General features: G+C 42.1%; 1 protein-coding gene across 1 annotated transcript; it reads left to right on the top strand.

Annotated features, from left to right (window-relative positions):
- The first annotated feature begins 8546 nt into the window (after positions 1-8546).
- On the top strand, positions 8547-11730 carry LOC123163039 (WAT1-related protein At1g09380). Its single transcript, XM_044580797.1, has 6 exons — positions 8547-8812; positions 9459-9521; positions 10137-10506; positions 10593-10751; positions 10865-11016; positions 11121-11730. The coding sequence occupies exons 1-6, from the start codon at positions 8631-8633 to the stop codon at positions 11323-11325; spliced, it is 1131 nt and encodes a 376-aa protein (XP_044436732.1). The 5' UTR covers positions 8547-8630; the 3' UTR covers positions 11326-11730.
- The last annotated feature ends 719 nt before the right edge of the window (positions 11731-12449 follow it).

Genomic DNA, 12449 nt, shown 5'->3' with positions numbered 1-12449 from the left:
AGTAACTCGAAACAGGAGTTGCATAATAAATAGAGACTAGTTGAGGATGAAGTGATGATGTGTGTTGGAAGTCCATGATTGATATGATCATCATTGAGCACTCCCTATACTTTCGGGATTAGTGTCGAACCTAAATAAATGTTATTTGGTGTTTGCGTTGAGCATGAATATGATTAGATCATGTTAATTGCAAGACGGTTATTCATTTAAGACAGAGAATAATTGTTATTCTGTTTACATGAATAAAACCTTCTATGGTCATAGACCCAATGTTGATGGTTTACTGAATCTCGATCGTGGTAATACACATATTCATAGTATTGATGCCAAAAGATGCAAAGTTGATAATGATAGTGCGACTTATTTGTGGCACTGTCGTTTGGGTCATATCGGTGTAAAGTGCATGAAGAAACTACATGCTGATGGACTTTTGGAATCACTTGATTATGAATCACTTGGTTCTTGCGAACCGTGCCTCATGGGCAAGATGACTAAAACTCCGTTCTTCAGAACAATGAAATGAGCTACTAACTTACTGGAAATAATACATTCCGATGTATGCTATCCAATGAATGTTGATGCTCGTGGTGGGTATCGTTATTTTCTGACCTTCACAGATGATTTGAGTAGATATGGGTATATCTACTTAATGAAACACAAGTCTGAAACATTTGAAAAGTTCAAAGAATTTCAAAGTGATGTGGAGAATCATCGTAACAAGAAAATAAAGTTTCTACGATCTGATCGTGGAGGAGAATATTTGAGTTACGAGTTTTGCCTTCATTTAAAACAATATGGAATAGTTTCACAGCTCACGCCACCTGGAACACCAGAGCGTAATGGTGTGTCCTAACATTGTGACCGCACTTTATTGGATATGGTGCCATCTATGATGTCTCTTACTGATTTATCACTGTCGTTTTGGGGTTATGCATTAGAGACAGCTACATTCACGTTTAACAGGGCACCATCAAAATCCGTTGAGACGACGCCTTATGAACTGTGGTTTGGCAAGAAACCAAAGTTGTCGTTTCTTAAAGTTTGGGGCTAGGATGCTTATGTGAAAAGGCATCAACCTGATAAGCTCGAACCCAAATTAGAGAAGTGCATCTTCATAGGATACCCAAAGGAAACTGTTGGGTACACCTTAGATCACAGATCCAAAGGCAAGACATTTGTTGCTAAGAATGGATCCTTTCTAGAGAAGGAGTTTCTCTCGAAAGAAGTGAGTGGGAGGAAAGTAGAGCTTGATGAGGTAATTGTACCTTCTCCCGAATTGGAAAGTAGTTCATCACAGAAATCAGTTCCAGTGATTCCTACACCAATTAGTGAGGAAGCTAATGATGATGATCATGAAACTTCAGATCAAGTTACTACAGAACGTCGTAGGTCTTCCAGAGTACGGTCTGCATCAGAGAGGTATAGTAATCTTATTCTGGAAGTCATGTTACTAGACCATTATGAACCTACAAACTATGAGGAAGAGATGATGAGCCCAGATTCCGCGAAATGGCTTGAGGCCATGAAATCCGTGATGGGATCCATGTATGAGAACAAAGTGTGGACTTTGGTGGACTTGCCTGATGATCGGCAAGCCATATTAAATAAATGGATCTTCAAGAGGAAGATGGATACTGATAGTAGTGTTACTATCTACAAAGCTCGACTTGTCGCAAAAGGTTTTCGACAAGTTCAAGGAGTTGACTACAATGAGACTTTCTCACCCATAGCGATGCTTATGTCTGTCTGAATCATGTTAGCAATTGCTGCATTTTATGATTATGAAATTTGGCAGATGGATGTCAAAACTACATTCCTGAATGGATGTCTGGAAGAAGAGTTGTATATGATGCAACCAGAAGGTTTTGTCGATCCAAAGGGTGCTAACAAAGTGTGAAAGCTCCAGCGATCCATTTATGGACTTGTGCAAGCCTGTCGGAGTTGGAATAAACGCTTTCATAGTGTGATCAAAGCATGTGGTTTTATACAGACTTTTGGAGAAGCCTGTATTTACAAAAAAGTGAGTGGGAGCTCTGTAGTATTTTTAATATTATATGTGGATGACATATTGTTGATTGGAAATGATATAGAATTTCTGGATAGCATAAAGGGATACTTGAATAAGAGTTTTTCAATGAAAGACCTCGGTGAAGCTGCTTACATATTAGGCATCAAGGTCTATAGAGATAGATCAAGACGCTTGATAAGATTTTTCAAATGAGTATATACCTTGACAAGTTTTTGAAAGAGTTCAAAATGGAGCAGTCAAAGAAGAAGTTCTTGTTTGTATTACAAGGTTTAAAGTTGAGTAAGACTCAAAGCCTGACCACGGCAGAAGATAGAAAGAGAATGAAAGTCATTCCCTATGCCTCAATCATAGGTTCTATAAAGTATGCTATCCTGTGTACTAGACCTATTGTGTACCTTGCCATGAGTTTGGCAAAGAGGAACAATAGTGATCTAGGAGTAGATCACTGGACAGCGGTCAAAATTATCCTTAGTGAGGACTAAGGAAATATTTCTCGGTTATGGAAGTGATAAAGAGTTCGTCATAAACAGTTACGTCAATGCAAGATTTTACACCGAGCCAGATGACTCTAAGTCTCAATCTAGATACATATTAAAAGTGGGAGCTATTAGCTAGAGTAGCTCCATGCAAAGCATTGTAAACATAGAATATTTTCAAAATACACACGGCTCTGAATGTGACAGACCCGTTGACTAAAATTCTCTCACGGGGAAAACATGATCACACCTTAGTACTCTTTGGGTGTTAATCACCATGATATGAACTAGATTATTGACTCTAGTAAACCCTTTGGGTGTTGGTCACATGGTGATGTGAACTATGGGTGTTAATCACATATATATGTGAACTATTGGTGTTAAATCACATGGCAATGTGAACTAGATTACTGACTCTAGTGCAAGTGGGATACTGAAGGACATATGCCCTAGAGGCAATAATAAAGTTATTACTTATTTCCTTTTTTCATGATAAATGTTTATTATTCATGCTAGAATTGTATTAACCGGAAATTTAGTACATGTGTGAATACATAGACAAAACATATTGTCCCTAGTATGCCTCTACTTGACTAGCTCGTTAATCAAGATGGTTATGTTTCCTAACCATAGACATGTGTTGTCATTTGATGAATAGGATCACATCATATGTTGTTATGCGGTTTGACCGATAAAGATCTTCGTAGAATATATATAGGAGCCAATATGAGCATCCAGCTTCTGCTATTGGTTATTGACCGGAGATGTGTCTCGGTAATGTCTCCATAGTTCTCGAATCCGTAGGGTCCGCATGCTTAACGTTCCATGACGGTTTTTATTGTTATGTGATTTGATGACCGAAGTTTGTTCGGAGTCCCGCATGAGATAATGGACGTGACAAGGAGTCTCGAAATGGTCGAGACGTAAAGGTCGATATATTGGAAGGCTATATTTGAACATCGGAAAAGTTCTGAGTGATTCGGGTATTTTTCGGAGTACCGGAGAGTTACGGGAATTCTCCGGGGGAAGTAATGGGCCTTAATGGGCGATATGGGAAAGGAGAGAAAGGCCTCAAGGGGTGGCCGCGTGACCCGCATGGGCTTGGCGGCGCCCCCCTCCTTCCTTCTCCCCTCTTCATCCTTCCGTCCTTCTCCTACTAGGAATAGGAAAGAGGAGAGGAATACTACTTGCACTGGGGAGTCCTAGTAGGATTCCCCACACCTGGCGTGCCCCCCTTGGGCCGGCCACCTCTTCCCTCCCCTCCTTTATATACGTGGCCAGGGGCACCCCATAGACACACAAGTTGATCTTCTAGCCGTGTGCGGTGCCCTCCCCCTCCACAATTATACACCTCGATCATATCGTCGTAGTGCTTAGGTGAAGCCCTGCGCCGGAAAATTCATCATCACCGTCACCACGCCGTCGTGCTGACGGAACTTTCCCTCGGCCTCAGCTGGATCTAGAGTTCTAGGGACGTCACCGAGCTGAATATGTGCAGATCGCGGACGTGCCGTGCGTTCGGTACTTGATCGGTTGGATCACGAAGACGTTCGACTACATCAACCGCGTTACTTAACGCTTCCGACTTCGGTCTACGAGGATACGTGGACACACTCTCCCCCTTGTTGTTATGCATCACCTAGATAGATCTTGCGTGATCGTAAGAATTTTTTTGAAATTACTGCGTTCCCCAACAGAGGAGGCGCACCTCATCCTCATGGAGATGGCGGCGACCAAAGTCGTTCGCCGTTGCGTTGTCGCCTGGGAAGCGCTCGGCCATTTGTCGTCGGCATGGGAGATGGCGGGAGAGAGAGGCCTCGGCGGCGAGAGGTAGAGAGAAGGGCGCCAATGGCGAGAGGTCGAGAGAAAATTAGCGAAGGAAAAATTAACTTTATCCGGTAAACCATTCAAGCTTCAATCGATTAGTCTCAAGGATCTCTCAATTAATTTTTTGAATATTGCACAATTAAACAAATTTTACTGCATAGATCCTCCTCTTTTGTTTCCTCTCGTAATTGTGAGTAGTTGATGAGTGATATTTTTACACTCATTCATACATTTAAACCGAGGTATTTCATTAAAACAAAGACATTCGCTCCGATATTGCTACTAATGACTAATGAATGCAAAGGATTTCATAAATCTTCTCTTTGATGTGTTTCCATAGGGAAATGAGCCAAAAAGAGAAGAAATCGCGTGTGAACATGAAAAGGAATGGAAGAAGAGATAGAATAGATCACCAGGAGGCGCACTAGAAGCCACAGCGCAAAAGACGACATTTCATGCGACTGCAAGCACCCCTATGAGTGTCCATATGTTATGGATTCTGAGGCTACTCGTCCACCTAAACAACTTCTATAAAGGGAACCACGCTGAAATGTCAACAGAAGAACATCGAGCGAAGTCAGAACAGAACCATCTTCATCCCCTCTCATCAACTTAGCCGCCACCATTTCCATCTCCATAGACGCCATCACCATCGTAGTCCATCTCTCTCTAGTTCATACTTGTAATCTTGCATCGCACGAGGCATCCATTGTAAGATATATTGTCAATCAACCAATTTTCAAGGTGTGTTCTTCTTGTGATCTAAGCTTCATGTGTGAGTAGTTCGGTAAGGTATGGGTTGAAGCATAGGCCTTGCAACCCTTTTTATTTGTTGTGGGGATCAATGGAAAGGGTTTTGAATTAACATCCCATATGTGTGAAATAAATTGTTCCATAGATGTCTCTTGTCTTGTCCGCGATTTTCATCCCTACAGGTACCTAGAATTATGGAAATCGAGCCACGGAGAGGCTAAGGGCAGGAAGAACATGAAGTGTTATTCTGAACACCAGTGACAGAAGGGTTTAGTACAATAACACATATCCAATCCTTGGGGATTCATGAGGTGTAGTTATTAAATGCCCAATACTCTTTTCTGATTGTTATAATCTTAATTATCGAGGCAACCCCACGCAACGGATAGGGTCTTATGTTGGACAACTGGTTCTTGATGCAAGACATGTGCGGTCAAGATGTTATTTGGACACACCCCCACTTCGGTTCGTAACTATCACATTTCGATGGGTGTATTCCAACACACAAATTAAGATAATATTGGTCCCAACACAAATACATGGTTGTAAGTATTAATACCTCATACCCTTACCTCCTTTTATTATAAGTGTTTCATCACAATTAGCTTGATTGATCCGTTCAAAAGCTGGAATTATTTATTTGACAGAAACTTGCTGGAGACCATCGTTTCAAGGGAATCTTCCTCTCACGACTTCGATAACCCAAGGTCACCTCTTTGGGGAAATAGGTGTGGGGGTACTTTCTGTTCCTTTACCGAATCACAAAAAAGGAAGTATCAGTAGTCATATTTGCCAAATGTCACAATCATTTTATTGTATGATTCAAGATAAACCAAAGCAGACAAATTATCTCCAAACTGGAGTTGGTCATAGCTGCATTTTACTATTTTTTCCCATCGTTTCGAGAGCTTATCCTTTCTCTCTTCTTGCTCTTACAACAATTTTTCTTGAACTTTTGTCCACAAATCATTTCTTTCTTCTACAACATTTTTAGGCCAACTAAACCAAAAATAACCTATCACATATACTTGCTCTCTTTTGCCTACTAATTGACACGTGTGGCGTGGAAGACTCATAATTTCCAAAGGGGTAAAATGTAGTAGCATTCATTTTAGATCATACATCTAACACAATTATCTCAAGGTGCAATAGAACTTCTCATTATAACATGTCCACTAATCATTGGAATGGAAACTCTTTCCTTGCTCATAATGAGCTTGATAGTTCAACTTATTATACAGAAGAACTAAACTGGGTAAAAAGCAAACATGCAGAAGTAGTAAAGGGATGCATGGGAGTCAAAAATATCCCAACTTAAGAGTCTAAGCCACAAGATCTGATATTCCCTCAAGTTGTTGATATCGTCGTTCTTTCTTTTCTAGAGTGGGTGTGTTGGTTCTGGTGAGGGCTTGGCGGAGCTTCTCGTTGTCTTCTCCAAGACAATGATGCGGAGCTTGAGTTAGTCCACATTTTCCTCCAATTTAGCAAATATAATGGGTATTTTGATGAGTACCAATGAACTGAAGTGAGCCGTCCCCAAGTGAAGGTAGTCTAGAGTAGTGTGGTGTTGATAGGCTAAGAATGGCAAGGAATACGTGATGTTAGAGTAGACATGGATGTTGTGGTGGGCCATTCTCCGCAACACATGTTTATCCGAAAGGATAATAAGCAGAAACACGTGCGACATCCCCAATAGATTGTATATTCGTTTGTTGGTAAAAATAGTCATGTCATCAATCAACAACTCATCGTACAACTATTTCAGTAGGGAGTATCTAGTTTACTAAGTGTGAAGTGAGGAATTTGAGTTCTTTCACAGTACATCATTTTATTTGGGACATTTAATTTTGTGATCCAATGGCTCAAATTAGTCAGCACTACAACATATGTCTGGGAGTATATTTAGGCTGTAAGGCCACTTTGGGTAGTTTGCACGTTATCCATTTGTCAACCGGGTCACCATTTGTTGATTCGCTTCCTTAAATGTGATGTGTCCACTTCCGCATTGACCCATGTAACAAATTGATCGCCTCGACTAGCTTCAGGTCGTTGGACAATCAGAACAAGTATAATAAGGTGACATAGGTGGGCTATAAGAAATGCTACATCAAATTTTGGCTAGTTGGAGGAGATGGAAGAGGAGAGAGAAGATCGGTCCAACTTTTACATGTGCATACAACCGCATGAATTTGGTTCTACGTGCGCGTGTGTCCAAACCAAATCGACCCAACAGATTGGTCCAACTTTTACGTGTGCGTACCGACGACAAGAACTCGGCCACTGCTGGCGGAGGCCAAGGTTATGCCAACAAGGCCGACATGCGTCTGGTTGGCGGAGGCGCTCCATTGCGTGGCCGCAGGTGATGGAGGACCTGGGCCGGCCGGCGGTGGCATGTGGAGTGGGGGATAGATACGTGTCCGCCGCTACGATTATTTGAATAACTACATATTCATAGGACAAACTCTGAGCTGAACCAGATTAACCGTTGTATCAACTTAATACTACATATTTATTCTGTAGTACGGTGTAGCTGAGTCTATTTCTCCTTATTATTCTATGACATGTCCTCAAAACTTATATGTGTTGGAAATTCTGTCAACAACTATCTTATAACCATTGGAGAGAATCTTAGGCTATTTGCTTATTTACAAAAAAATATTTATTTGAGAGGCTGTACTTTCCTATCTGCCCACTTAATATATCTTGCCCAGTTTTCTTAGGAAGAAGGAGAATGTATCTGACCAAATATAAGGCTGGCCATAGAGTATTTTGGATGAATTCATTTACTATTTTATATAATGTAACCTCATTTATTATGATACAATATTTGATACTTCCTTCGTTCCTAAGTATAAGTCCTTTTGGAGATTTCAACACGGACTACATATGGAGCAAAATGAGTAAATCTACACTATAAAACACGTCTATATACATCCGTATGAAGTCCTTATTGAAATCTCAAAAATGACATATATTTAGAAACGAAGGGAATATTACTCATATCTTTTTCTCAGTAAATACTATATCATGTCATCAATATGTTTAGTTGACATTGCATGATAGTAATAGCAGGACGACAGCTCGTGGCACGGGAAAAAAAAGGACAGCTAGTGCTTGTCTCCTTCGAATTCAAGATCCTTATCCTAATTGCACTCTCTTGCTTATTTTGCTTCCTTTTTTATTGCATTAATTAGCAGTAGCAACGGTGCCAGGATACATGCAGCGGTTTGTGCAAGTTCACACTCCACACCAATGGATGAGCAGGGTAAACGAAGCACCTAATAAACACTGACGCTTTACCCCGGGAGATATGTACGATATCTGCAGGATAGCTGCATGATTTCAGCGTGAATTAAGAATACTTCCATTTTGAAACTACACTACAGCTGAACCACTACTTATACCCCTCTATATATGCCACATTATACAGCTTCTCCTGAGTCCTCAATCGTACCCCTGCACCCCTCTCTTTATCTCAAGAATACCAATACCTTCAAGCAGAGGGCTGCAGATCGAGGGGGTACGTTCGTACTGGATAGCTAGATATGGGGAGTGTTGGCAATTATTTGCCTGTCGTTGGTATGATCCTGGTGCAACTGGGTCTTGCTGGTCTGAATGTATTGTCAAAGCTCACCATGGCGTCCGGCATGAGCCCTTACGTGCTCATCACCTACCGAAATCTTCTTGGGGCTGTCTTCCTCGCTCCCTTTGCTTTCTTCTTCGAACGGTATGATTTAATTTCTTCTATAAACATTTTTTTTATTTCTTGATGCCTATATATGTTACACACTAGAGCACAAGGCATTCTGCAAATCTGCGTTTTATTTAGAAGGAGATGAGTCCACCTTTCATAAAGGAAGTTTTTTTAACCATAAAGGAAGTTTCTTGTTTTCAGATGACTTCTTCATCTAAGATGTAATTTACGCAACTACTGGTTCTTGTCATCTTATTGGCCATGGATTTACAGTGTGATGTCTTCCTGGTTAAGTAATTTGTCTAAGAAAATCGTGTATTTAATATTGTTGAGTTTTCTGCATTAATTTGACGTACTGCATGTAATAGAAAATACTTACTCTGGTCCAGAAAACGTGTGTTATGTTCATAAAAAATATAGCATTGGAAACATTTATTGAATGCAAATCCAATGGTACGGAGTAGTACCACATATTTGAGATAATACATATTTTCTACTTATTACTACATTTAGTTTGGAAAAGGAGTATTTATGTGAATAGCTGCTAGTATTATGCATTCAACTATGAGGGAATATATCCTTCCTACATGAGTGGCCCATCCATATCTAGTAGTATCATCAATGAATTAATTACCTTACTGTTCTTACGCAATATGATTTCATATGATTATGGATGCAGAAAAACTTGGGCCTCAATTAGCAAGAAGACACTATTACAAATTTTTGTATGCTCCGTTGTTGGGTATGATCTTTTTTCCCTTTTGCACCTGATATATATGTACCTTACCAATGGCTTATTACTAGATTTACAATTGATTTTTGTATTTTGTTTTAAATTTAGTTGTCAGCAAAACATTTTCCTCCAAGCGTTCTTAGTTTATTAGAAATAAATACATTTTAGTCTTGATTGAACTAATGAGACACTTCTTTCATGGAAGTTGCGCAAAGCCCAGTAGTTTAGTCCAGAGACTGAGATATTTGTGAAACCTTGCTTTCTGAATCCAGTTACAGAAATCAAGTACTCTATCCGATCCAAATTAATATAGTTATACTAAAGGTGCGCCAATTCATTTGAATCTGAGGGAGTGGCAAATTCCTAAATTTATGCATCCATGTTTATGAATTCAAGATTCGAAATATTATTAAGAATGTCAAAAGTTTTTCACCGCAAAAAAAAAAGATATACAAAGGACGCAGTATGCATATAGGACAAAATATGATTTGCTAGTAGCCGTAGGTATGGACTTCCAAATGTAAATTGGGATTAATTTTTTATTGTATAAGCAATAGCAAAAGCTAAGTGACAATATTAGTTTGAATCTGATTATCTGTACACACTTTGGTGGTTATGTGGCAGTGCGACGATGAATCAGGTGTTCTACTTCGTGGGCCTCAAGTACAGCCGCCCGACCGTGGCGTCCGCGCTCAACAACACCCTCCCAGCGGTGACCTTCGCGCTGGCGGCCGCGCTCAAGATGGAGCCCGTGGCGGCGCTCGCCGGGAAAGCCAAGGTTGGCGGCACGGCGCTCTGCGTTGTCGGCTCCATGCTGATGACCTTCTACAGGGGCCCCCTCGTCAGGACCCTGGACTCCCCGATCCACTGGCCGTACGTACAGCGCACCATGGCGGCCGAGGCCGCGGCCCACGCCGGCGGGCACACTGCCGCCCTCGGAGCCGCCCTGGTCATTGCCTCAAATGTCGCGTGGGCCGTTTGGTTCATCGTTCAGGTATGTACATGTACTACATACGGACGAGCATCTGCAGTTTGGCGTGTACAAGTTAAGGTGATGGATCGTTTTGGCGACGGTGGCAGAAGAAGATGTCCAACAGCTATGCGTCCCCGTACACGACCACGGTGCTGATGGCGTCCATGGCCAGCGTCCAGTGCGGCGTCATCGCGGTGGCCGCGGAGCACAGGCTCTCGGCGTGGGCGCTCGGGTTCGACATCAGGCTCATTGGCTCGCTCTACGCGGTAATTAACATCACGTTCACCTTGTTCAGAATCAGATCATCAGAGACAACACGACCGGTCTGCTGCAAATAGTCTGCTGTGGTGGAACTGAACATGTACAAACGTATATGCAGGGGGTAGTGGCGTCAGGAGTGGTGATCGCGGTGATGTCGTGGTGCATCCAGGTGCGCGGGCCGGTGTTCGTGTCCATGTTCAGCCCCATGATGCTCATCATCGTCGCCGTCGTCGGGTGGGGCATCCTCGGCGAGAAGATACGCGTCGGAAGGTATTGCGATGCATCGATCGATGCATGCGTTTATTCTTGCACAATTTGGTGATCCAGTATACTTGACTGCTCATATATGTTTTGGTTTGCTTTCCTTCAACCAGCGTTATCGGCGCCGTGTTAATAGTCGTGGGTCTGTACACGGTACTCTGGGGCAAGGGAAGGGACATCGTCGCCACGGAAACCGCGGAAGACGACGAGGAGAAGAAAATCGGCGGCGGCGAATCGAGCAATGGGGCCGTCGACGGCGCGGCGGTCTCGCGGCCATGCCCCGCTGCTGATCGTCATGAGGCAACGGGCCAACCGTAGTATGGCACGAGATTTGCAGTGCAGTCTTGACTCGTGACATCGTGTCATGGCCTGAGTTTATGCCTTCTTGGGGTGTTGAACAAAAAGAACCACATGATTAGCTTGTTTCACTTATTTTATGAATCCATCACTCCGATCCATTAAGTGTGCGCCTCCTTGTTTTAGAAAGTGCAAATGACAAGAGTGTGTCTTGACGCGGGCAGAGGTATTACCGCCAAGAAATAACGGTGCCCTTTCAGAAGGATCTTTAAACATATAGAAGTTCAAAGCAATAAATCAAGAACAAACTTATGCATCCATATCTTCAATTAGAACTGGGTCTCGATTTTGACCGAGTCAATAATTTCTCAAAGCTCTCTCATTCACTTCTTGTATATTGTATACAATGTTTCCTAATTTTTAATGTCTGGCAATTAACTGAGGTCTTCAATTTAAATTTGAGTCATTCGGTTTTGACTGGGTCAACAATTTTTTGAGGAGCTCTCTCATTCAATTCTTTTAATTCGCTATGTTCCTTAATTTTAAAACTCTTTTCCAAGGAGCCTCCTCTCTCAAGCTTAGGGTTTCTCTGCCTCCCGCCGGCGCAACAGCCGGTCTGCCTCGTCTTCGGTGGCCTTAGGGCCATGTGGACGCGGTGGATTCCGGCCCTTGTCGGTGGGAGGGCTTCGTTTTTAAATGTTACTTCAAGTTTTGTTTTGGTTTGTGTCCTGCTCAAGAAGGCGAGACGACGACGGCTTCTCGGAGATAGAATAAGATTCTTCCCGTCTAGCCCCCGTTCCGGTGGTGTGTCTAGCTTGTGGAGGTGTGTCTCCGGCAGATCTGCTCGGATCTGTTCATCGTTTGTCTACGTTCGTGTGTCTTTAGGTTGAATCCTTCCGATCTATGCTACTCTAACATCATCTGCGGTTGTTGTTTTGTTGCGCTGTTTTATCCGGCCTTAGCACGATGATTTTCCGACTGTCTACTACAAGTTTTGTCCAGCTCCGTTGAGGAAGGGGTGATGATGATTGCGCGCTTTCGGCTCGCTTTGTAGTTTTCGTTAGGTGGTCTATAAATTTGGATGTAATTTTTATTATTTTTTATGTTTGTTATACTATCATGATTAGAGATGAATGGATCGAATG

The sequence above is a fragment of the Triticum aestivum genome, chromosome 7B (genome assembly GCF_018294505.1).
Source record: "Triticum aestivum cultivar Chinese Spring chromosome 7B, IWGSC CS RefSeq v2.1, whole genome shotgun sequence".
Taxonomy (NCBI): domain Eukaryota; kingdom Viridiplantae; phylum Streptophyta; class Magnoliopsida; order Poales; family Poaceae; genus Triticum; species Triticum aestivum.
This window is presented reverse-complemented; position numbering and strand designations above follow the sequence as displayed.

Bases quoted from the DNA above. Each gene is read 5' to 3' on its own strand.
- LOC123163039 (XM_044580797.1), top strand. From the start codon at position 8,631: ATGGGGAGTGTTGGCAATTATTTGCCTGTCGTTGGTATGATCCTGGTG. The intron at 9,522-10,136 runs GTATGATCTTTT...GTTATGTGGCAG, and splicing joins TTTGTATGCTCCGTTGTTGG to TGCGACGATGAATCAGGTGT. The intron at 10,507-10,592 runs GTATGTACATGT...CGACGGTGGCAG, and splicing joins CCGTTTGGTTCATCGTTCAG to AAGAAGATGTCCAACAGCTA.